The 27,054-nt window shown below is 37.8% G+C and overlaps 1 protein-coding gene across 4 annotated transcripts in view; it reads left to right on the plus strand.

Annotated features, from left to right (window-relative positions):
* WAC (WW domain containing adaptor with coiled-coil) overlaps positions 1 to 27,054 on the plus strand; it is a 63,142-nt gene that overhangs the window by 35,568 nt on the left and 520 nt on the right. For 3 of the 4 annotated variants that reach the window (XM_050892201.1, XM_050892203.1, XM_050892204.1), the window contains 6 exons: positions 4,293 to 4,538; positions 6,571 to 6,693; positions 7,701 to 7,849; positions 13,185 to 13,303; positions 21,091 to 21,277; positions 24,894 to 25,021. In XM_050892201.1, coding sequence (XP_050748158.1) covers positions 4,293 to 4,538; positions 6,571 to 6,693; positions 7,701 to 7,849; positions 13,185 to 13,303; positions 21,091 to 21,277; positions 24,894 to 25,021 — 952 coding nt within the window. The remainder of the gene's footprint in view (positions 1 to 4,292; positions 4,539 to 6,570; positions 6,694 to 7,700; positions 7,850 to 13,184; positions 13,304 to 21,090; positions 21,278 to 24,893; positions 25,022 to 27,054) is intronic. The other variant, XM_050892202.1, reaches the window with a different exon arrangement.

Raw genomic sequence — 27,054 nt, forward strand, 5'->3', positions numbered from 1 at the left:
CTGAAACTTCATGTGAGGCTGAAGAGTCATTTGCATAGCATTTGTATGGAAATTGGTGTTGACAGTGAAGAGGCTGTAGAGTTGCCCTGTCCAATAGCAGGCAACTTCAGTCATAGTCCAAGACTTTTTCAGGCCTTGCAGCATAGCATCTTTTCTTTAAGAATATTTTTTGTATAAGATCAAATTTGTATTTTCTATTTGTGAAATTTCAACTGTAGGTTCAAAATTAGTCTGATGTATTAATGGTTCAAATTAGGTTTATGACTGACTGCCATGTAATCAAAAGCATTATTTTGCAATAACACTGTAGTTAGCTTGTTAATGAGCATGAACTTATGTTGACACAGGTGTAGAGACCAGTGTATCAGAGTTGTAAAACTAAAGGACTTAGATTTGTAAAGATACTTCACTTTTTTCAGCATGCTGTGTTCATTTTGACTGTGTTTCGTAATGGTTGAGGCTTCAAATGCATTTAAGAATTACAGGACTCTATAATTCTAAGCATTTTTTTAAAATCCTAGTAAATGTTTTAGAAAGTAGGAAATAGTGTTTAAATGTTGAAAAGTAAACTGAACTGTGTGGCAAAATATACAATGAAACAGTCTCTCAAAGCAGATCAGGAAAGGGGAATTAGGGAAACGGAGGGAGTGAGAAGTTTCTGCTTCTGTTTGTGGAAAAAGCAGGGGAACTGCACACACGCCAGTGAGTGATACCTGAGGACTTTTGTGAAACAGACGTTTCATCTTGAGGAGTTTTGACTAGTTGTGTTAGCTTTAAAGGCAAAACTTGCAAGTTCTGTATAACATCATAAATTAAACCAGTTTTAAACCTTTGTAATTATATTATACAAAAACGGATGTGTAAATATTTAGAGGCTTTGTTTTATTGGCAATATTTCTTGGATTTATTTCTGTGAAATCAAGCATCCAGGCTGGAAGCCATGGAGTAAGATAGGTTGGTTTAAATTAAGGTAATGGAAGTTGTGATTATACAGAACTAATCTGTAGTCTATATTTTTTAGCATGTTTGTTTTCATCACAGAGGAGTTTCCCTTTGTAGAGAAGAAAATAGCCATGCAGGCTCCTTAATACAAACAAGAAATACTTCTATTTCCACAAGTTTTTTTTTTACAACTTTTTTTGGCAGAAACAGGTTTATACCCTTTATTTCACTATGAATAACTTAAATTACTTAATTTGTGAAGGGCAGTGATGTCCTGAGCATTCATTTTACTCTGCATCCTCCATGATGTTCAGTAACGCAGAGTTAATACAATGTACGTGTAGATAGTCATGATCATAGAGATGTATTCTTTCATAACATTTGAACTGTTGGTTTTGTAATGTTAACCATCTCAAAAGATCAGAATCTTAGCATTAGACACCATGCTTTTTTCACATCACTTTCTCCAGGTGTGAAATCTGGGTGATTGTACAAAAAATATCTTTCACAGGTATATTTTAACACATACTTAAAATGCCTGCAATAATACAGCTACAGAATAGTGTCTCCGTATTGTCTAAAAGAATTAACGGGACTGTGTTGTTTTGTTGTAATTCAATTTGCATTTTTATAGCAGAGAAGCTTACCCAAACTAAAGTGCTTTTACAGACCTCTTGGAATTCAGTGGTTTTGTATGGCATATTTTGAGGCTTTTTATTCAGGAAATGAGTAAATACCCAGAACTGGTCTTAAGGTTTGTCTTCACTGCATTGTTAGCTTGAGTTTGCCTTTGATTCAGTTTATTTTGTGTTCAAAACTGCAGCATGGGTGAAAAATCCTTCCAGCTGTTTGGTATGGTGGTGTGGTTTGAAGCTCAGGTATTGCTTATGTGAATTAATAATACAGTAGTGAGTTGCTTCTTTGCTTAAAATAATTTAACTGTGAAGACAAGCCTAACTATATTGAATATGTTTTGAAATTAGTGCTGGTAGTTGCTTAGTATTGGGGTTTTTTTTCTGTTTTGTTTGTTTGTTTTTAAATTAGGGTGTTTTGGGTTTTTTGGTTTGGTTTTTTTGTTTGTTTGGTTTTTTTAATAAGGTTCTCAAAACTGTAGAGTAGGAGACTTGTACATAGAAGTACTAACATGCCCCATTGTGCTTAATTCCCTTGCTTTTGTCTGCCAGTGTATCTTGTCCTTATGTGGACTATGACAGATCCAAGTTCAGTTTAAACTTTACATGTTTTTGTTTAGTATGGTAAGATTCTTGTTTGCTTGATGTGTCTTGACTTGCAGTTGTCTTAATAAGTTTACTTTGAACACCATAACATAAGATTTTGTGTGTAATATTTCTATAACAAAGACTTTTACTAATGACTTACTGCTTTAAGGGGGGCTAATACCTAATCAGCTGTCCTAGTCACATGTTACTGAAAACCATATAAAAATTTTGTAACTGCTTTTTTTCATCTTCAGTCTTTGTAACACTTCTTGTCCCTTCGTAAGTTCTTCTTATGAAAGCTCCTGGCCAAACGACCAGGTCCCTTTACAGATACATTGAAAGCCAACCCCTTGTCCTGAGGAGCTTGTAACTAGATAAGGCCGCCTCTTTTTTTAGAAGTTTGCCTGAAACGTCAAAATATGTCTGTGTGCCCTCGCTGTTGCATCCTTGCAAGATGTCAAATTTGGATTCTTCAGCGTTTTTTTTTCTGGTTTAGCTTCTCAGCTACTTGACTGGAAAAGGTTTTTTGGAGTATTTGTGACCTGTTATGAACTATTTCTACTGTAACTGCATGGAAGCAGAAGTCCCCTTTCTTTTCACTGAGATTTCTAATCTCATTTGATTTACGTATTGGTACTCACTTCAGTCATTTTTTCTTTTTATTTTTTTAGGGGGGTTCTCCAAATTAGTCTCAAAAGTTGCAATTAAGGCTGTCAGAAAATGAAAGCTTTTACAAATTTTGTAACATTTTATTCTTGCGTAGTAAAACAAAACAAGACCTTTTCATTTTTCTTCTTTACTAAAAGTCAGCCTCTTCTTAGCTTGACCATCTCTCTAAAGAAAAAAGAAAAAAAAAAAAACCAAATACACCTTTAGAGTAAAAGGAGTCTCCCAGCCAGTTATTTTAGCTTTCATTTGGATTTTTGCCTGAAATGTGGAATACCCAGGTTGACATTCTCTGCCCGGTTTGAGATGGGTTTAAAATCCAGGCCTTCAATATTATGGGCAAGCATCCTGGGTGAGATCTTGGATCCATATCCATCTTTCCACTCTTCATCCAACCTGTTTGGTGCTGTAGAGGCATTAGTCTTGGTTGAATTTGGGGCAGAGGTCTCTGATGGGCTTAATGGGGATGAGAGAAGGGGAAGCTAAAATGGAAATACGGTGGTCCAGTCTTCTTACAGGAAGGATATTTGAAGTGACTGATGGTACACCTATAGTAAATGGAAATACTTTCAGTGCAGGAATTTCTCACAGTACTGGAGGAGAAACTTCCATGTTAACTGGGAGTCAAATCTAAAATTAGTTAAATAACTTTCATTAATTAGAACAAATTGCCATATAGTATAATTGAATTTAAGTGCTAAACATTTCTGTGGATAGTAAGTGTTGGTATTTGCTAAACTGAGATTAATAAAATAAAGGATATAGGTCTTGATGCTTCAGGAGAAGCTGACAAGTTTGAAATTAATGGTGGGCAGATACATTTTTAGATGTTTTTCCACTCTGCTGTGGGGATGTTAACAACTCTTGTTTTACATTTCTAGTACAGCTCATTATCCTGACTGTGAATCCTGAGCAATGTGGCTGGATTGTGTATGACAGACTTGGTCTTTATTTTGTAGCTTCTTGTAGTCTGGTCTCTGAATAAATGAAGCATGGCTTATACCCTCCCCTCAAATTTGACATATCAGTAAAGTCCGTGGACTACAAGGTTTTTGTTCATAGTATATTTTCCAAAGAAATATTGGTATCATGAGTAAAAACATAGAATATGAGTATATGCACAGTAAAAGAAAAAATTCACTAAGGAATTTTTGGCCTGCATTTGTCCTAAAATTTAGGGGGAAAAAAATTTACCGTTTGTAATACTGGCAGCTTTCAGTCCAGTATCTTGAAGTGGAAAATTTGTGTGTGTGTGTGTTCCTAATAAATATTATTTCAATAGGATAAATTACACTAGCTATCAAATATCTTCAATTTTTGTTATATTAATGTTTTTTGGTTTTTTTTTTCCTTATAACAATGGTTAAGCATTTGATCTTCTGAATTTAATATGTATATTGTACTAGTGAGAAGTTGTCAGGTTATATTGGGGAAAATGAAAATTACTATCTGTCTTCTGTTCAGAGTCTGCATCTGTGGACAAGTCTGTATCCCATTCTTGCACAACTCCTTCTACATCTTCTGCTTCTGGACTGAATCCAACTTCTGCGCCTGCTTCATCTGCTCCTACAGTTCCTGTCTCACCTGTCCCACAATCACCAATTCCTCCGTTACTTCAGGACCCAAATCTCCTTCGACAGCTGCTGCCTGCTCTGCAAGCCACCTTGCAGCTTAATAATTCTAGCGTAGATATATCCAAAATCAATGAAGGTAAGGATTCTTTAAAGTTGATGTAATCTCTTATTTACACACATTAGTATATTATTGGATACTAAGCTGCAGTAAATGCATGCCTTACTTTAAATGAAAAGTTAATAAATGAATCCCTAGATAAAGTGGGGATTTTTTTGGTGGTTTTTTTTTGTTTGTTTTTGTTTTTGTCTTCTGTTAAACCTTTTTAAATTAGCCAAGTAACATTTAAGGTTGTTAAGCTAATAAATGCTGATGTATGTGAGCAGTCTAATTGAGACTGGTGACTTAATTGCTGTATCAGCATTCATCTGTTGCACAAAATTTAGTTAGAGTTTTTTGTTCTTTTGTTTCACGCAACGTTCTTTGTTTTCTGTAGTTTGTGCTGCTATTCTAATAATAGGTGTTTGCAAATACTGAAACTTCTAGGGCTTCTTAAATCTTGTTGCCTATCAACTTTTTTCTTTAGCAGAACATTTTAGCCTCTCTGAATAAAGATAGCATATCAGTAATTTTGCTAGCAAGTTAAATTTTGTGCATGTAATCGGTGTATCCCTTAGGTTTTTGTCACATTGGCCTAGTTTATTAGAAGAAGGTTTAGAACTAGCTATAGTGCCTTTTGCTGCAAGAACAGGTAGAGTTGATGCATTTTGAATGTAATTTTATCTAATGTGGTGTCTGCATGTGGCAGGTTACTGATGAAGAAAGTGGTGTGGGATTTTTTGTTTGCTTCTTTGAACTTCTTGTGCACTGATCACCAATTTAAATAGGAAGCAAAACATTTACATGTAGTGCCCAGAGTTAATTATCTTTAACTTTTTAGAAGTGCAAACCATGAAAGTCAAAATAGTAAAATTTTACGTAAAATTTTACTATTTTGTACGTTACGATTACGTATAGGGAAAAGCTGTCGATTGGCTTCCTTTTAATCGGCAAATATTACGGCTTCATTCAGTACTAATAGGTGAGTAGGTTATTGTTTTTCCTGTGCAAGGAGAAGCTTTTAAAACTGTAGTGCACTAGGTTGGACTAAAAAAGTAGGAGTATCGTGGTTGGTTGTGCTTAAAAAATGAAAGGTCCACTCAAGACTCCACTTGTATTTTATTAGATAGGTGACAATTTAAGTTCCTAGTCGTTTTGTCTTGCTGTATCTGAGCAGCAGCTGTGTCTGTCTTGGAACAAGAGTGTTTAGTATTGTTCTGATGGCATGAGGGCCTGGCTGGCAGGTCCGTGTGGGCAGTGACTTCACCTTGCACAGCAGGACTGCCCTTACTGTGCACATGATGCAGAGTTATTCTGTGTTTGTGCTGGTGAGGCAGTTTTTTCAGACTTGTGCATGGGTAGTGTATGTTCAGGAAGTATCCCACAGAGCCTGTAGACCTTTTTGAATAGATTAGTTCAGAAGCTGGGTCTCATCGGCTCATGCTGTAAGATGCTCTTCCTGTGTAGTGCAGTTTTAAAACAGTTGGTTCAAAATGATTAATTTTTTCCTGGGGGAGGGACAGGACAGCTAAACCCAGAACAAATAAGTTTGTTTGGTTGGTTTTTTTTTTTAAGAAGAAACACTGAGTGTCTGGATTTTTAACTTGAAAGATCTTTTCCTTTTCCTTGAACAGGAAGTCTTGCCCCCCACTCCCCCCATCTCTTTCAGTGAGTTAAGGTGATACTGCTTTTTTTTTTTCCTAAATTATTGTAGTTTAAAAAACTCCCACACATTCTGCTTACTACAATAACAAATTGAACAAATGTTCTCTTTATGTTTACAAGAATTATTATTGATCCATAAGGTCAAGCTGAAGAGTTAAAGTTACTTTCTAAAAGAATTTTTTTAGTGTATGTCTCAAAGATAAAACTGCTAAATAAAGGACTTGGTTAGACGTGCCAAGCATTCATGAATTGAATTCAAGTTTTTGAAAAATAGTTCAGGTGGCTTTTTGGTCTATTGTGGATATGGGAACAAAATCAGAAAATGCAACTTAAATGTATTTAGCCAGTTTGAACAGTTTAAAGTGATGTTCTAGAATTCTCAGTAAAACAGAATGTTTGTTTTTAGTTCTAACAGCAGCTGTGACACAAGCCTCTCTGCAGTCTATACTCCATAAAATTCTTACTGCTGGACCATCTGCTTTCAATATCACTTCCCTAATTTCTCAAGCTGCACAACTGTCTACGCAAGGTATTCAGAGTCTTCTTTTCACTTATGTAAAATTGTTACATTGCATTTTATAAAGGCTGATACAATTGAAACTTGTAGAAGCTGTCTCTTGTCATATCTTTGGCTATCTGGTGTGGAGGATGTCAAATGACTTCTTTTCCCAAAGGTAGGGTAAGAAGAAATTGTTACTTGGGGAGCAGGAAGCTGACACGCAACTAAGTAAATGTGCTTCTCTGTCTCGCCTTTTGGGATTTTCTTCGTATGTTAACTAACTCTATATGAGTAAAGTGAAACATGTGTGAGACCCTCTCAATTTATTCTGAACCTTAATTAGACGTTATTTAATGTTCAATATAAAACACAACTCTTCCTTGGTTGAACACCCTTCTTGTAATACGGTGCAACTGTGACTCTTTGGGGAGGCCTTAAATTCTTAAAAGAAAGTTTATTCTATCTGGTGGGGGTTTTTTTGTAGTCTTCTGTAAATAGTATTTTTCAGCTTCGAGGCAAGATAGTCCTTCAGGTATCTTCAATACATTCTGATTTGTAACTTAAAGCTAGAAACTTAAACCAAAACAATAAATGCAATCATGTTATTGAGTAGGTAAGCAGTATTATGCTAATGCGCAGGGGACTGTTGGTAGATGCCTAGGATGGGTGAATAGGTTTCTAGATAAACTATTCATGCATTCTTTTGGTTAAATTGAATTGAGCACTCTAAAATAGGAATCGCAAATGAAACTAATTTAATCTCTTCATGTGTAAAAAGCATTGCATAATAGCTTCTTCTCTTTCCCCCTCCCCTCAAGTTTTAGAAGTGGAGGGTTTGGAGAAAATACAATTGTTTAGTTAAGATTGTTGTTCAACATTTCATTATTCCAGTTTTTCACCTCCCCAACCGTCTCAAGGTGAATATGTTTGTATACTATCTAATACAGCATATTCCAAAGTGCCAAAAGAAAATCTAATTCACATTTAAGATAGGATATGGTTTTATTAAAAACGATCTTTTTTTTTTTTCTTTACAGCTCAGCCATCTAATCAGTCTCCAATGTCTTTAACATCTGACGCCTCATCGCCAAGATCATATGTATCTCCAAGAATAAGCACGCCTCAGACTAACACCGTTCCGCTTAAACCTTTGATGACTACACCACCGGTATCATCGCAGCAGAAGGTAAGCTCCTTTTGATTTATGCCATGTTGTAGTAAGAAACTATTATAGGTAATATTAAGTATTGCTGCTATATATCCATGTGCTAGCAGTTACATATAGGATAATACAATATGTATGTTATCTTTCCCAATAGAAACAGAAACAACTGGAAGCAACTACTTGGCTGTATTTTTGCAGTACAACTCTAGCATGGATTTCTAGTACACTTTTCTGTTCTTGAAGAAAATCTTGTGCTCGCTTCAGATGCTGTCTGGAGATATTACCAAGAGATCAGTATTTTAACATATTTAAATGGAAACAAAAACTTACTCCAAAGGCAACAGCTGGTAAAGTTCTGTAGACTTTTGCCAATAAAAGATTTTTAGAATGGGAGAGAAATTCTTGGGGAAGTTGACTTGATGTAGTCTCAAATTTGGTTTAGAAATGTTCTAGGTGTTTACAAGGTCAATAACATTATGTCCCTTTCTCTTCCCACCCGCTCACCCTCATTCATTCAGAATTCCTTAATTGGATCAGTGACTAGGAAACATTAATTGAAGCTAACAAATAAGCTCCTAAGGTTCTTCCTAAGGATGAAGTAGAAAACATAAAGTTGTCTTTTTTACCTTTTACTTTTTTTTTTTTTTGGGTGTGATCCCTCTAGCGGGTCACTCTTCAGAGGAAAAATGTCTTTTGCAGAATCTGAGCTCAGTATTCTATATCCTACAAGTGGCGATATTGAGGAATAAATACGGTTGAAGCTGAGATTATTTATTTATTTATTTATTTATTTTGTCCAGCAGATCAGAGACTCTGTTTTGCTGTGTACAGGTGGGGAAAGTAGGTGTAATTAGAGGTGCTCAGGATGAACTTCCCCTTAAGGGAGTTTCTTTTTCCTTGTTTAAAGACTTGTGATTCATATTATAGAGCAAGGGTGGGAAGAGATGCTAGGTTAAAGGACCTATTATGAAGGAGTATTTTGTTACTAAAGGGGACTGAAGGCAGAGCTATTGATTTGCACCCTCTGGTGGAAAGTAACCTTTCACATTCAAGATAGTTTTGTAGTGATAGTTGGAGCTGCAGTGCATAACAATCTTGTGTCTTTTAGGCAAGTTTAAAAAAAAAGCAAAACAAAAGTTTAGCAGTTTACAGTGTTGTTCTGGCTGTGAAAAATGGAAGTCCGTTGAGGAGGATTTGGACCTCTCCTAGAGATTTGCTGTTTTTATGCAATGGGAGCTTGTCCTGTCTCTTTGTTGTACAGATCTTTCATTCAAGATTGAGACCCTCAGATTTTAACCCAGTCGATCAGTATGTTGCTCAGACTTTTTTTTTCTAGAATACCTGTTCTCTACCCCTCCACACCCCCATCCCTCCACTTAGCTAAAGCATCTTTCATTCAATTTCCTGCTTGGAAGAGAACCTCTTATATCTTGAAGGCCTTTAAGGAATACTTTTATCTTCAGGAGGACAGATTGCATTTCTCATTCTAATCTAAATGCCTCATTTTCTTACATTTGAATTTTTTCACGGGTACAAAGAAAACCAAGTGATTCTCCCAGTTTGTTGTGATTGACAATGGTACAATGAATTGTGAAAGCCTCATGTGTGTACTGATTCTGCTTGTTGTCTTTGTTTCTGCCCTTGGAGTGCTTCCTGAATCTATGTGGTCACATCCCATAGCTAGGTGACACATAATGAAATTATGAAATAGCAGACTTGAAACAAAGAAGGAAGATGTCTGGCACTTTCAAATCCTGGGATATGAAAAAGAATCTTCTTAAGTTGTTTACTCTCAGTAACTGGAAGTTGATCTGTTCTGGTCTCTACAACCCAGAGATCTGGATCTACTTAAATAAAGTTCTGATTATCAGCTACATTATAAACATGACAAAATCTTTATCCTTTGGGATCTTCTTTATCTACAGTGTTTTCTGAAAGAAAACTTGAAGGAAGGACAGCTCAGCAAGATTCCTCCCCCCGCCCCCCCCCAAACATTTATCCTTGTTTTATAAACTTAGCTTCTTTAGTATTTATCATCCTGCTACAGATGTTTTCCTAGAACTGTGCAGACAAACTTGAACCCACTGATGAAAACCCAGTATAAAGGCCAGCGTTATACCTATGAAGTAGGTGGTGTGGTAGTAAACTATGTCTTAAGAGAAAGTGAAGGCAAGCCAAGTGGTGTCAGGAGGGCCAATCTGCCTTGGTAGACCAACTGTATAATTGAATATGCTTTTGGAGACACAAGCCTTCCTTCAGGTTTTCAGTAGAAGCAAAAAACTTCAAGGCTAAATGCAGGTTTGAGAAGAGTTGATCTGAGTTTAGTTTAAGTCATAACTACAGCAAGGCTGCCACTCCTCAAAAAAACAACAAAAAAAGTGTTGGTTATTTTATGCTTTGTCTAATATGAGAATCTCCACTTATATGCAGGGCTCTGTGAGATTGCCTATAGTTAGTGACTTGGCATGCAGGATTTCACCTCTGGTATTTTCAAAGTAGGGTATTGTGTGTTTTCTTGATACATATATAGAAGTTCTTCTGAAAGTGGTGACGTCTATATTTTGATGAGCATACTGTGACACATTTTGAAATTACTATATTTTAATCCATCTTTCCTTAAGATTGCACCACAGTGAGTTAAGATTGCACATCTGGTTTATTTTTGAAGCACGTATAATGTGGTTGCAATCAAAGTGTTAAGTGTAGTAAATTTCTGAGTTACTTATTCTAAGATACAATGTCTTTGCTTCAAAATGCTATTAATCCTGATGGACTGTTGTGCATTATTATATACATTGGCAAGTTTTTACACTCATCCCTCTGTGAGGAAGGTATAACTCTTACTACACTGGGATATCATAACCATAAAAGCTTTCTATTTGCTAGGTACCTTGAGTGGCTTCACAGATCAGCTGAACAGAATTAGTAGTAATGCTTGACAGCAGGATCTTTTCTTGGTTTTTGTGTTCCTCAAATCTGGTGCTAACAGAGCTGTTGAAATATTAACATGAATTGTTTGTGTGTTAGTCCCAGAAGTAACAAATCCTGCTTCAGCAGCAGATACTTTTCCAGTTCAGTAGGGAAAGAACTTTCTCCATGGTTCTTGTATTCACAAAATTCAATTCTGTAAGATGGGATTGAAATGAGAACTTAGGTGGTGATAGCTCCAGTGTGAGCATGTCTGTTTTAGTATTCCTTTGGATATGTCAGTCAGGTTAGCTTATGCAGTTCTAAGAGTTTGAGGTAAATTTATGCATAATCAAGATGTGGTGCTGTGCCAGGACACACTTGGTTTCAGAGCACAAGCTCGTTGGCTTAGGGTGCTTCTATGCAGCAGGTGTAGACAAAGCTGAACTGGCACCATGCAAGCAGAGCCCAGTGCCAGGTGCATAGATACTTGGGCTGGCTCTGGGAACAGTGTAGTGCCATTTGCACGGTAGAGCCTTGTACTTAGGACTGCATGAACACGATTGCGCTGCTTTTGAACTCAAGCTGGTATGTCTGCCTGGAGGTGTGCTGTATGCACATGGCAGCTCACGTGTTGCAGACTCCACGATACTAGGCATCACATTTTGCTATTTAGCTATGCCTGTGTTGTACGGTTAGAAACTGTTCTGAATTTCTGTGGAACAACTCTGTAAAGCATGTTACACAGACTTGTCAAGTTCAGTGAGAATGTTGCTTATGGAATTTTTTTTTTTATTTAGCCCTTATTATTTTTCTGTTTCTGGTACACTTACTTACAGTCTTTGAAACACTTGGAAAACAGGGAATAGTTAAGAGTTTTTGTGGCTCATTTATCCCACCAATCCCAGTTTTTCTTTACAATCCATTTTTGTTTTTATTTTTACCAGTCAAGGAGCTGGTTAGTTTTCCAGTTTGGATCTGCAAGGTGATTGTATTATCTCTGATGGACTTTCCTTTTGAAATTGTTCCTTCTGTTTGAACACCCTCAATAGTTATGTCTGCTCACAGGGTGAGCAAAATTCAGGCATTAATAGCAAAGTTCTTCATGTCATCCATTTCATAAAGATACTCGGGTAGTATTTTTTCAGAAATCGATTTATGAACTGCTACTATTTTGCCCCCCTCAACTGTATAGTGCTGTTGATTTCAACACAGTGAGTGATCTTACAATGATCTTGCTTTATCTTTTCATAACCATGGTTTTTTCATGTGCTATTCAGACTTTTTTGGCTTTTGATGATAATTTTAAAAGGTGGCTTTTCCGCTTAGATATATAAGTAGGTTTGAGATTACATTAAGATTTCCTGTGTATTTAAATAAATGAAGTTATGTCTTGAGTTTACTTTAGCAGATACTGTCTGACTTGCCATCTGTGGTTTGTTCACAGAAGTCTGTTTCTGAAACTGAGAGAGTTTCTGGAGGTTCAGATGACCACTAGTTAGTAATCTACACCAGCTTGATGTCAGCAAATGCCAGACAGGCTACCAAATTATGTTTTTTGTCTTTATGAATCCCTAGAACCCATTTTTCTTCCCTCCCTCTTTATTAAAATTGTTAGCTTGATTTTGCAGAGCGGGGGGTAGATTTTGAAGCTGCTTCCTCTCTTGTATGTACTTTAAAAGGGACAGAGGTGTGCAGAGTATGGGGCAAAAAAAAGTATCTTGAACTCTATTTACTGTAACTTAAACACTAGTATATTCCCAAACTTTTCATCCTGTTTTAGTTCAGGAATTCACAGAAAAAAGACCGTATCTCACTGCTGGTGTCTTACATGTGAATGTGTACTACAGAGAAGCAGAAAGCTACTGGTGACTTTTTTTCAGTCCTTCATTAGTTTAGAACTGACAGAACAGTTAAAAAAGGGGAGTAGCAGACTGATAAATACACTTTAGATTTTTTTTTTCCATTTCTGATAGAGATGTTATAATACAGTTATGACCTAATTCTGCTCTTGACACTGTGTAATGTATTTTCAGGTAGGGAACTTCTGACTTTTTAAGCGAAAATTTTTATTTGGATAATGAACAGTTCTTCTGAGGTTGAAAATGAGCTTGGTGCTCACATGGAAGATATGGTCAAAAATGAAATTGAGTTGAACTGTTTTACCTAATAAACTTGCAATATTGTGGCAAGTCGGATCTAAATTTCCTTCTGTTGTGTCTATTAAGTACTCTTTCTATTTTAGTAAAAAAGCTATCTATCACAGCTGTGGAACTAGAGATGATTTTTAAAAAAAACACCTTGTAAAGAGTATAAAAATTCTGTCAACAAAACATCTTGTATCAAAAAACCCCACTGGTCTTGTAACTTCTAGTTTCCATGTTTTCCTCTGGTTCTTACACTTGATTTTTACTGTGGAGGAAATCTAATGAAGTTTTGAACTTTCCAGGTTGCCACTCCAGGTGTTAAACAAGGACCAGCTTCACAGGCAGCAGCTCAGCAGCCGGTAGTAGCTGACAAGCAGGCAGGTCATGAACCTGCCTCTCCACGAAGTCTTCAGCGCTCAAGGTATATTGAAATACTTCTCTGTGCTGTCCTCTGTTTTTGCTCTGGATCCAGTGTGTGTTGTATATGTTGCAATTTGTGGGTTCTTCTTTGGCCTGTTTATTGAACATATGATTTAACTCTGCTGCTACTGAGAGGATGCAGCTAAATATCTTTGTTACAGAGCTGATGTGGTAGATACTCCATTTTATGACCACCACTAGACTTCCATTCACAGAAGCAAAATAGAATTCATATTTCTGCCCTGTCACTCTGGAGTCAATTTTAGAAGTGATTCCTTGTATTGTGATTTCTGAGTTTGGAGGTTTTGTTTCTTTCTGTGCAGTTATGGGATTAAATGCTTTAACTCTATGAAGTAAGTTTCACAAATGCTTTTCCTTGCCCAGACTTTTTTGTCAACATTGCAGCATATCATGCAACCCTGTTGCATGATATGAACATTTAGCCATTGATTTACAAGGTGGGTTTAGAATCTTATCTTGTCTGAAATTTTTCTTTTGAGAAGATGGACTTTTCATTGTGTAGGATGCTGTGCACTTTGTCGTATTGGTTCCAGAGGCCGTAACCAAAGATCTGTCATAAGATCCTTCTGTGATGGAGTCATGGTCTAGAACTGTGGCAGGAGGAGACTCCTGCAGGTTGACTTTTTAAGTGCATCATTGCAGTGGATTCCTGTAAATCTACAAGGTGTTGCACTTCTTAAAACCTAGATTTTTAGAGTGGTTGAATAAGGTGTGTGGTATGATATTAAAAAAAAAAAAAACAAACCACCACCAGCTCCAAACCAACAAAAACCCAACACTCTTTCCTTGTCAGCATACCTGAAGCTACATGGTGGTGCTTTCCAGATCATAAAATAGTGAGGTCCTTTTATCTGCCCTTCTGGGACTAATAATAAAGGGTACCTTTGATTACGTGTCATCAGTGCACCAGCTTATGGTTAGATTTTCAAATCTGTGTTGGTTTTTGCTGTTTTTGTGGGGAGAAGGGAGTTGTTTTCTGTTTGGGTTTTTTTGTTTGTTTGCTTGGCAGTCCTGTCCCAGTGACTGGCTTTACTGGAGACACTGTGATATTGATCAGTTTGAGGGTACAAACAGAAGCAAGTCAGAAGTTTTTGAGTCTTTGATGTTGGCTATCTTACAGACACCTGATTCTAATCTTTGGCAGATGTCTAGCCTACAACTCATTTTCCTCTGTGGGCAGAATAAAGACATAGTGTACCAGCTCGTCTCTAGTAATTATGGATGGTGCTGTTTAAATCTTTCTGAATTGCAGTACCAAAAATCAAATTATACTTGGCAAGCAGCTAAACCTTTTTAATAAGGGGACTAGGCCTTTTTATAAGGAGCAGCGAGGTTTTGGGGAACAGCTCTCAGTGACAGACCCTTTTGTCCTTTGCTGATCACCCTTTCCCCATAGAAAATCTTGCTAAGGAAGATAGTCTTGTTCTTGGAAACATTCACCATGGCCTGGAGTCTGTGTGAAGTGATACTGGTGGGCATTTGGACTGCTAATCCATATCCCACCCTCCCTTTGGGTTGTAGGACTTTCTACTCTGGCATAACCCTTACTCACATCGAATTCCCTATCTACTGGCCCTCTGCAAACCATTGCTCTGCTTGGCATCGGCATTTTGCTGGAGAAGGGAAGCTGAGTTTGTCCCAGCAACTGTACCACTGAAGCAGCAGGGTCATGCAGGTAGCAGTGTCCCATATTTGAGGAGGAGGCAGCGCAGGAGGCAGTACACAAGTAGAGGAGAGTGTGCAGGCTAGTATCAAAGATATTGTGACAATTTTAGTATTGTTTAATATCCTATATCTCTCAAATTGTTACACGTTTGTGACTGTGGTATATTGTGCATCACAAGTTCCTGTGTTTCTGTTTCTTTGGAAGTGTCTCATTTGCAAAAAATGGAAGATTAAGGAACAGGTGATTTGGAAAAACCTGTGTGACTGGTATTTTCTTCTGTTCAGTGCAGTGGAGTTGAATGAAAATGGACCAGCTCAGATTAGATTTACTGATCTGCAAAAGATTTCCTGTGTCTGGGCAGTATTTCTGAATTGATATAGAACAGATTGTTCCTTTGTAGGTGTAAGCAGTCAGTTGCATTGGGGACTGCTTTTCGGGCTCCCTCCCTTTACTTTTTTATAGGAATGAACAACAACTTAGCAACCTGAACTGTGGACAGGTGGTCCAAAAAGAGACTCTATGCGTTAAGGTTGCATTTTTCTACAGCTTAAATAGAGATTCATTGTGCAGAAGTTAATCACAACTACATTTCCTTTGCTTTTACTATTATTAAAAGTTTTAAGCGAATGGAGCTAAAATTATTTTTAACTTGTTTGGGAGGAAGCGCTGTCTAAGAAATATGTGAATAGCTATTGATAACTTCAAAGTTGTGAACATTTCAGTCATGTAAGTTAGGAAATCAATGCAATGTAGGCATACAATGAGCCTTTTTGTGAGAGATTATTCCAAAGACATGCCATGAATTATGGCTGCTTTAAAAATGGAACTAAATGAGTGCTTCCATAATTAATAGTTTCATCAGGTTGCCAGTTTCTCTTTATTTTCAGAAAGGGCTGGGAATATTTTTCATTAACCTTGGAAAATGCAAAACTGCTGGAGGGGGAGGTGTTTCCTCCCATTTTTTTTGTAGGTTGTAAGATTTTGTAGTTTGTAGTAGTGTATTTCAGAACCATCCTGTTCTCATACTCTTGTACAGATGTTTTTACCTCTCTGGAAGCATTCCGTTACCTGTGGCATAGTCAATCTTTAACTCACCCAGTAGCTAAGGCAGGTATTTGGCTTTATTGAAGCATTTAAAAATACAGCAGTAGTTTTGGAACTGTGTATCACTGCTGCATTCATAGCTCCCCCTGCTGCTAACATAGCAGTGCTAGGATATTTTGTGACAGTATGTTTTTATTCATAATTAAGATTCAACTTTATTTTTGAGAAACCCACAGATTTTATTTGTTTTCCTGAAACGTTTCTGATGTGTTAGAGTGATTTTACTGATGAAGTAGGAGTCAGAGAAGCCAGGTTGATAAATGGAGAGGAGGCAAGTCATAGGGGAACTTTGATCCTATTAGAACTAAGGAGTAAAGAAGCATTGAAGGTGATGCCTCAATTCTACTTAGTTAATAAATGTAGCCTTGCTCTGCACCATCAGTATGCTGATGCTATATGAATACATAGAAACGTAGAATAATTTATGTTGGAAGAGACTTCTAGTTGTGATCTAGTCCAAGTTTCAACTCAAAGTAGGACTGGCAAGTTTGAATTGCTAAGGGCATTGTTTAGGTGATTTTTTTTATATATCTCTGAGCACCTTCTTCTAATATTTGACTACCCTTATGGTGAAATGTTTTTTCCTTATGTCTAATTAGAATTTTCCTTGTTGCAACTTGTGGCTCTGCCTCTTGTCCTATCACTGTGCACCTGTGAAAAGAGCCTGGCTATCTAACTACCTATGGGGAGAGTAAAAACAGTAAGAAGATCCTTCAGTCCCCTTCCCTCAGCCTTCTCTTTTCCAGACTGAATAAACTTTTGGCTTCTCCTGATACGGCATGTGCTTCAGCCCTCTAGTCATCTCTGTAGTCCTCTGCCAGATTCCTTTGGTGTGTCAGGTTAATTCTTGTCCAGTTTTGGGCTCCCCACTACACAGTGCTCCAGGTACTGTGGATCTCATAAGCTCTGAAGAGAGGGGAGGAATTACTTTCTTCAGCCACGCTCTTGCTAATACAGCCCAGCATGTGCTTGGCCTGCTTTGCCACAGGGATACATTGCTGAGTCGCATTTAACTTCTCCACCAGGATCCTCAGGTCCTTTTTGGCAAAGCTGCTTTCTACGCACTCAGCCTGTGCTGTTCCGTGAGGTTGTTTCAGTATTGTTGCACGGGGTTGTTCCACCCCGGGTGCAGGACTTTGCATTGCCTTTTTTGAACTTGGTTCCTGTCTGCCCATTCAGGTCCTTCTGAATAACAACCTACCCTCTAGTGTATTGACTGCTCCCCCCAAGTAGGTGTCATCTGCAACCTCACTGAAGGTGCACTGTGTGCCACTGTCTAGGTTTTTAATAAAAATGTTAAACAGTATTGGCCCCAGTATTAATCAGTGAAGCACAGCACTAGCCACTGGCTTTCGATTGGTCTTTGTACTGCTGACTGCAGCCTTTGAGCCGAGCAGTTTGTTCGGTTTTCCACCCACCTTACACGTGAAATATGGACTGGATAAGTGAACAGTTTGGCTCTCAGAATACTATGGGAGATGATGGCACAGCCCTTGCTGAAGTCAAGGTAAACAACATTGCTACTTTCCCCTTATCCTATGAGCCAGTCATCTCATCATAGAAGTCAGTGAGGTTGGTCAGGCATAATTTCCCCTTGGTGAATCTACGCTGGCAGTTTTTTTGCCTTTTAGTCTTTCATGTAGCTGGAACCCCTTCCAGGAAGACTTGCTCCATAACTTTCCCAGAAACTAAGGTCAACTGGCCTGTAGTTCCCCAGGTTGTCATCCTTGTGCTTCTTGAAGATAGCTTTAACATTTGCTTTTTTCCCCCATCATCAGGAAACTTGCCTGCTTGCCATGCTGCTTCAAGATGATGCAGCATCTGAGTTATACTGGCCAGCTCCCTGATTACCCTTGGGTGCATACCATCTGGTTGCATGGACATATGTCCGGTTGGCTTAGCTGCTCCTTAACTTCTTCCTCTGCTGTAGGTAATACTTTACTCGCACTGACTCTGCTGATGTGCTTGGGCATGTGGGAGGTCTGAGGGCAGACCATACCCATAAAAACCCAGGCAAAAAAAAGTTGGCGACTCTCCTGGCCTTTTTCATATCCTTTGTCTCTAGGTCCCCTTGCCTTGTAGGGGGCAACCCACCTGTTCCTTAACCTTTCATTTGCCCCGATGTACAGCCCTTGTTGCCCTTCACATTCTTGGCTAGTTTCAACTCCAGCTTCAAAATCTAAATGCCATTTTTTTCCTAATCAACTGAACATTTCTACAGTTAAGCGTTTGCACTTGTAAGTGGTTTTGAAGTAGTTGACCCAGTTACTGAAGAGAACACAGAGCACAAAACCCAAAGAATACTTTCTTTTTTTTCCCCCCACAGTTACATCATATATTCCCTTTTGCAACTTCTGCTGCCTGAAATCAAGGGAAATTTATGTATACAACTCTTAACAAAGCTGCCTGCCAAAATCTTTCTGCATAGCGTTTTTTTTATATATATATTCTAAGCTTTTAAACAAGTTTGGGGGTACTGAAAGGAATGAGGTTAAAGTCTTTGATGCTGCAGAGGAGTGTGCTGTACGTAATTTGTTGGCTGTTTGTTTGGAAATGTGCTGTAATTCTTTGCAAGTGTGAGTGATTAGGATAAATGGCTGGGCATTGGACTGTAAAGATAGCTGCATTATGCTAGGATGTTTTCAGTCCTCAAGGGGGTAGGTTAGGTGATGAATTAAGATTCCTCTCAAATTTGTTTTTTCTTCATATTATTTTATATCACCTGCAGGCAAGTAGTAAGAAAGTTTTAAGAAATAGACTGAAATTATGGCCTGTGTTGAAAAGCTGCTGCCAGTGGGAGAGTGATTGTAAACATAGTCTTACCAGTAATGGCTAGGTACTTACACAATTAGTACTACTATTTCTCAGTATATGTAGTGCCAAAGAACATAACTGTGAGGTACCATCACTGTTACAATGCTAGTGATGTACTTTTGTCCTGCTCAAGATTACTGCTTCCTTTGTCTTCCCTTACAAGGGTGGAAAGGACAGAGCAGACTGTTTTCATCCTGACCTGTTCTTGTCCATGTTCGCATGGATAACTAGCGCTGCTCCCACCTCTTCTCAGCAAAATAGAAGAGACCCCCTGTCTGTGAGTGTGGGGAGGATGGCAGTGATTGAACAAATGCTGGAAAGGGAAGTAAGAGTGTAGAGGCCTTGTTTTTGTAAGGGATGGGGGAGTAGAAAAGGGCATGTGCTGAAGCGTCAGCTTCTAAACTTCCCCACCATGGATTATATACCCCTCCCAGCACAAGTTCTGGTTTCCTAGAAGATCAGATCACCTGGACAGCAGTGCTTGCAAGGAGGAGGCAAACCCCCACGTTCTGATCCTTCGTTTGGTAACAGTGATATACCAAATAGCAGTTTTGATGCTGGTGAAAGTTGCAGTGGAGTTGTCTATTGCTGATAATACAGAAGTTGAAAAACAGCGATGAACTCGTACACGTAGTAGCTGAACTGTGTAGCTGCAGCTCTGGCAGATGTGGTTAGATCCATACGATATGAGAGTGTGGTGTTCATGCTGGCCCTGGTACCTGGGCTTCTGGACACATGGAAAATAAATTTAAGTATCAGTGATTTTTACATAGTTTGGGGGAACTTCTGTAGCTTGTTGGGCTTAATGTTAGGTGCTCGGGTTGTGTATCATAGCTTTATTGAGAGAAGTGATACAAGTGAAACAAAAAAACCTGCTTTACCTAGAAAGCTTACCGTCCCAGTGTAAGGTGGAGGATGAGTATGTGCAAATTGGGAGTACAAGAGTCCTTGTGGATTAGTCAGTCATACCAGTTTAACAAAGATTTACCTAAGCAGTACCCACCTTTTTTAGTCATTGCAGCAGGAATAGGCTTTTATAAAAGAGATGGGATTCTTAAGAAGGAACTCTTAAGAAGGCCCTTCCCATACATGAGGAGTATCATGAGGTAGAGAGGAAAGATGTCTTGTAAAGTGGAGTGAGAGGGTAATTATTAGAGGAATTAAGTTAAAAAAAAAAAAAAACCCAAACAAAAACAAACCAACATTGCATAAAGCAATGGCTAGAACACTTTTTAGATAACATAATCTTGAGCACTGTGGATGGCAAAAGACTGCTATGCCAAGATCAACATGAGAGTTTTTTAGCAAATATTAGAAAAGTTTTTGACCAAGAATTATAGTTGCAAAGTAGAATTTGAAAAGCTGTGTATTGGGGTAGTGTTCAGATAATGTAAATGTTGTGTTTGCTTGCATGTGGAGATCTGAAAGAGGACAGTCAAAGGCTTTGTCCAAGGCACAGAGTTTTTGATTCCTCTTACAGTACACATCAGCTGAACATGTCTCCATGCATCTGTTCTCCAGCAACAGGTTAACACACCAACTTGAAAAACAGCAGCATGAATATGTTCCAGTAAAGCAGTCAAGTTGGGAGCTACAAACATACTGCTCCCGTGATACTTCTGTTCTCTTGAGTGCTTTAAGTGAGGATGTACAGTATCACAGAGTCACCTGGGTGTTTGTATTTTGGCATTAGTAAATGGTTATACTCCTCAAAGCCCATATGGCTGTATTTTTAGATCAGGACATCAGGCTTTGTTCTTAATGATTATTGTGACACTTGCCAGTATTCTGTTGAATAAACTTGCTTGACTCCATCTGATACATCATTATTGAAAAATCTTAGGTTTGCAGCTATTTGAAGGAAGAACATACGAGTATGTATTCTCTATCCAACACAAATGTAGGCACAGCTTACATCTCTTGAACAGCTATCAAAGTTAAAAACCAAAAAAACCCCAACCAAACAAAAAAAAACCCTGTTATATTGTAGCAATCAAACAGTTCCCATGCAAGTAGGAGGTTTGTGGAAAAGTAGTACAGGTTTGGTCTACCAGAAGTATTTACTTGTGGTTTAAATACTTTATGTATTTTTGTGGCTGGAAGCAATGAATTTTAAGTGTTTATTTCTGTATAGATTTACATATGTTTTTAAATGATCACTTTTTTTTAATTCTTTCTTCTAGTAGTCAAAGAAGCCCATCACCAGGTCCAAATCATACCTCTAGCACTAGTGCATCAAATTCAACACCTGCACCGCAAAATACATCTGTACGACCGACTTGTTCATTAACACCTACGCTAGCAGCACACTTCAATGAAAATCTTATAAAGCATGTTCAAGGCTGGCCTGCAGACCATGCAGAAAAGCAGGTGAGTATACTTGTGCTTTGTTCCCTGTGAGAGTGCAAAATATGTAGCTTAAAATCTGGTTTTCTTATACAGCTTGCTTTTTCTAGGAATTAAAAGTATTTAAAAAACCCCCCGATGCTTGGCCTTAGCCAGAAGACAGGCGAGGGAAGAGAGATTAGGCCAGACCTGCAGGTTTTACATGTGATTGCCATTTAGCAGTTGAGTATTTTTGGGCTCGCTTAAAGTACCAGTGCTTTTGAAATTCTCTCAGATGAATAGCTATCCTCATAACTATTTTCTTACTGCCAGAGTTCTGTTGCAATTTACAAAGAACATAAATTTCAACAGATTTTTATAATAATGATATTTTTGTTATGTGGAAAATGTTATGAATTAGGTGACAGAGTTAAACTATTTGAGACTACTCCACAGTTTGAGTCACTGAGTTGTTAGCTCTACACAGTGAAAAAGGAACTCTGCCTTGTTTGTTGTACCCAGTTTTTAAGATGATGTAGAGGGCTCAGACTGAATTTGGGCTATTTTTACATAATGGGAAATCCAGTAGAATTGCCATCCATATTTTATAACTAACTGCAGGAAACGTGTCCCGTTGTGGTAATACAGGGAAACTGGATGCATGTCAGCTGCTTGGAATGTATTACTCAAAGGAACCATATTGGTTACTGAGCCTATTTCAATTCCTTTCACAGGCAACCCTGTCTGACACAGCCTGTATGGGATATTAATCTTACCTAGCCCAGTTTACTTTGGTCTTTTGAAGAGTGGTTGCATGCTGGCTCAAGCCTACACTGGAGGCTTTTGGGTAGTAACTTGCAAGATGACTCTTAGAAGTGCAGTCTAGACGGATACCCTATTTGGACTCTGTTTGGGGTTCTTGTTTTGTTTCTTTTCATTATTTTTTTAAATTCAATTTTAAGACATTACCAACCTGTACTGAGTCAAACGACTGAGCCATTGCTGTGGAACGTGTTTTTAAGAAAGTGGTGCGGCACAGCCACTTCTCTGTATGTCCTCGGCCCATAGTTTTGATAGTGTTATTTTCACTGTGTACTGAATTGACGTGTATCTTAATGCAGAAAATATAGATTTATACAGTTCATAGGTAATTTTATTTTTCCACTATCAGTAATAAAGAGATAAAAAAAAACAGCTAATGCTAGGTGATCATGTACTCAGTTGGATACTTTTATCTTTGTGCCAAGTGTTACATGCTGTATTGTGCTGTCTACTATTTCAGATGATTTCATGTGAGTGTTGTTTATTGACCAGTTTTGAATAGTACCACTTGAGGGACTTAAGTCAGATATTTGATATAAAAGAAAAAGTGAATGAAAGTATAGGTGCAATACATAGTGAAGAAGGTAAGCTAGATGAAAGTGGAGAGGCTAAAATATGCAGTGCCTTGGTTTCTTCAGATTTCTAACCAGATGCATAGCTTAAATTGAAATTAGGATGTAAGAACACATGCCAGAGTAAACTGAACAATAAATAAGTAAATAAATTAGGTGAGCCAGGACAGGTATGTTGTTAAAGCAGTCAGACTTGAAGAAGTGTGCTGTGCAGTAATTAGTAGCTAAAACAATTCTTGAACCACTAGCAGTTATCTCGCAGAACTCATAAAAAGCAGTTAATATGGAAAACTGGAAAACAATCCAGTAATGTGGTTAATTAGAAAGTAATCAACATAACTATCTTATCTTTAAGGAATGTGAGAAACAGAATTTAAGTGGTCTCAACTCAGTAATTGTAGAGGTACTTTGAGTATTGAACAATATCTAAGTAGAAAAAATGAATTTACCTTTTTACAAACACCTGAAAAGAAAACGCTGATAATAGTTAGCATGGACCTTTTAAAAAGAAATTATGTCAGGTTTTGGGGTTTTTTTCTTTTGATAAAATATCAGACTTTGGTAATACGGGAGAGCAATAAATGTCATCTCCTGATTTGCAGCAAGACTGTTAACACCTTTTAACAAGAATCTTGTATGCAAAAATTATTTTAAGGCCTTTTAAATGAGATTAAGATGGGTGGCTGGTCAGTTTAAAAAGAAGTACTTTGAAAGTCGTTATTGATAGTTTGCTGTCAGTCTCAAGACTTTGGAGTTGTGTAGGGAGGACATGCGAAATGATGTCCTACTGGAGACCAGGGTACTCCTGGATGTCAACACACTCCAGAAAATAAAACTTTTAATGTAGGGGATTAGAACACAAAGCGCTGCTTTGAACTGGAGAAATGCCAGAAGTTGATGAAGACCTGTGCTAAATACCATTATTTTGGGGAAGGAAGAATCAAGTATACAAGCACTTAAGCAGATGTTGTGGATTAACCTGGGTAGGCAGCTAAGCAGCACACAGCCACTCGCTCACTCTCCCCCAGTTGGATGGGGGAGAGAATTGGAAGAGCAAAAGTGAGAAAACTCATGGGTTGAGATAAAGGCAGCTTAGTAAGTAAAACGGGGGGGGGTGGGGAGTGATGCAAAAGCAGTCGCTTACCACCAGCCAACTGATGCCCAGCCAGTCCCCGAGCAATGGCAACCCCTGGAAAACTGCCCCTCAGTTTTATTGCTGAGCGTGACATTGTATGGTATGGAACATCTCTGTGGTCAGTTTGGATCAGCTGTCCCAGCTGCATTCCCTCCCTTCCTTTTGTCCACCTACAACCTATTTTCTGGGGGGATCAGAGACAGGAAGAAACCCTTGATGCTGTGTAAGCACTGCTCAGAAATAGCTAAAACATCAGTGTTATCAACACTGTTTTGGTCACAAATCCAAAACATAGCACCATATGGGCTGCTATGAAGAAAATTATCTCCATCCCAGCCAGACCCAGTACAGCAGAGAATAACATTGCTAAACAGTAATACTGCAGGGAAGGATCTATTTGAAATAATTTTTTTTTTCAGTGCACCACTTGCAAGAAGTCCTCTTTCCTTATTGCAGTGTGATACACAGGACCTCAGAGTAATTATACTAGCCTCCATGGTGCTGTTGAGGCATTCTCTGGAGTCATATATCCAGTTCAGTGACAAGACTTTAAGAAATGCACAAATTGGGGATAGGTCATGCCTTCTAAATTTACACTTCTGCTTGTCTCCACCTGGCTAAGTAGGGATATTAAAATAGTGGAGTTTGTCTGGAAGAGAACACCTGAAGAGGGTTGCTAAGGTTTTTTTTTCCTGTTTAAGGTAGCTGGAAAGAAGGTGGCATTCAGTTATTTTTGTCACTAAGGCTTGATTTAGATGGGAAATTTAAGTCTGCCATTGAAATAGTGGATGGAGACTTTTAACTGCTTGAACAAATTACTTTGAAAACTTGGAGCCCTGTCATGTACTGTCTTTCAAGATGGCTGGGTAAACATTTGTTAGGATCAAGGAAGTCTAAACCATCCCTGCCTTAGCATGGGCCTGGGTTAGACAATCCCTTGGCAGCCAGTGGTGTTCATTTCTGATTCTAAATGGGCTTTTGTAGAGAATTGAGTGTACTTCTGACTTAATACTCCCTTTTCAAGTTAGTACTTTGCTGTTTCAAGATACATTCATCCAGCAATCCTCTGGCTACAGCCAGTTGTTTCCAATGCATGATTCAAAATCCTAACCTTCATGTGTAACTGTTGCAGGCATCAAGATTACGTGAAGAAGCCCATAACATGGGAAGTGTCCATATGTCAGAAATTTGTACTGAATTAAAGAATTTAAGGTCTTTAGTTCGAGTATGTGAAATTCAAGCAACTTTGCGTGAGCAAAGGTAAGTGTGTGCTCTTTGTTTATTTTCAAAATAGTAATTTTCAAGGTGGTATTAAAATTCCCATTCTGGTATTGTTTTGCATGAGCTATGACTCATGCAATTGATGACTGATGACTTTTTGCTGATGACTTTGTAAGTATGCTAATACTTGCCAGGTTTGCAAGCTGTCTTCCCTGTGTACATTCTACCTGTTTCACACACAGATACCTCTTAGGCTCCAATGAATAGAACCAGATATGCAACTTCTGTATGTATTTTCACTTAGATAGAAGAGAAGTATCTTTCCAGATACATTAGTGCATTAGGAAAAACTGACTAACTCACACTAGTTCAGCATACTTCTAAAATACCTGTCCATACATGATGCATAGATCACATAGGTACACATCTGCACGGTTTACACTGGTCTTAAACACTACAGTTTGCATGAGACATTTGTTAGCTCTAAAGCCAGAGCAAGTTTGAACAGGTGTCGTTGATATCACAAGCTAAGGAAAAATTAATGTTTGTTACTTAGGTAGGAGGTGTCTGAGAAGATCTTGGGGTTCTTTAGTGAGATGTTGATTACAGCAAAGTAGACTTCTGCTTGTTATGTCAGTAATAGCGGCTGTCTATTACTGAAACAATACACAACCACGTTGTTGAAGACTGTTGTGCAAGATTGAAAGTTTAGTCTTACAATACATGCTGAAACTTTCCACCAGTAGTCATGATCCTGAATCTACTTTCATATTCGGTTTCCTTTTTGAATTATGTTACCCTATCTATTAAGTCACATTACAGTTTGAATACAGTGATTCTGATTTACTATTTTAAGCTGCTTTAATAGAGTTGCATGCTGTTTAAATAGCTAGTTTTATCATAGAAGCTCTTCCTTTTTGGCAGTTAGTACAACCCTTTAGTCAGAAGTAGGCTATAATATATTTGTAAATCTTTCCTAATAAAGAATTGAAAATATTCTTTCTGAAATTTTATTTCATAACTTCATTACATAAATCTACAATTTATGGAGTATATTTAATGAACTGCTTGGTTTCTTACAGGTTTCATTTCCTAAGGTTTCATTTCTGTCTCTGGCTGCACATTTGATCTGAAATAACATGTCAAATGTCATTGTTCAGCTCACTAAATAGCACCTTGTTTCTTGTACACTGTGTATCCTTAAGCTATCAATGGATAATGATTATTACGATTTTGAATCTATGATAACATGTATCTTCTGTTTTTGCTGCAATCCCAAAGACGTGGAATACATGGCACAAGTAACAAGTTGGTGGGGGGAGGCTTTTGCAAAGGATGGGATTATCAAAGCCAGTACATTTGAATGATGATATTATTTCTATGCTTTTGCACAGAAGAGAACTATTTAAATTTGTTCTAAGAGGGAACTTTATCTCTCAGCAAAGCGAGTATATTGTTTTAACCATAACTAACAGCATGGGAAAAGGCACTTTTCATTAATATATTTTATATGCCCACACCTTTTAAGTTTAATGTTTTTTTCAGTGTGTCTATCTTAATCATTTTTCACCTACTTTTCAGTAGAAAATTCATTTTTACTGAACTGGGCACATATTTGAAAAGTGTTCTACAAAAGTCTGCTGAAGTGGATGCTTTTTCGGCATCAATTAAAGTTGCTTTGGACTTTATAGAATATTTATAGGATACTTCAACTTTCCCTGAATATTTTCTTAATTCATTCACGTGCTTGCGTTACACTTCAGCATCATGAAAAGTCGTTTCAAATTATTCATTAAAAATTCTGGGAAACAGTTACGTAATCCAAATGTTCATTAATCACAATAATTTTTTATGTCAGTTAGTAGAAGGAAAAATGTATAAAGGAATTGCTAGCAATATAATTTATTTCTAAGCCAGGTGTAGTTACAATTTTTTTTCCTTAGATGTCTTTTAATGGTCAAATATTTTGAGATTGGAGCTCACCATAACTAGAGACTACCACTAGCCACAGAGCCAAATACTAGGAAAAAAGTGTTGCACCTAGAAGAAAACTTGCTTGTTTAAAAAAATTT

Source organism: Gymnogyps californianus, chromosome 2, assembly GCF_018139145.2.
Source record: "Gymnogyps californianus isolate 813 chromosome 2, ASM1813914v2, whole genome shotgun sequence".
Taxonomy (NCBI): domain Eukaryota; kingdom Metazoa; phylum Chordata; class Aves; order Accipitriformes; family Cathartidae; genus Gymnogyps; species Gymnogyps californianus.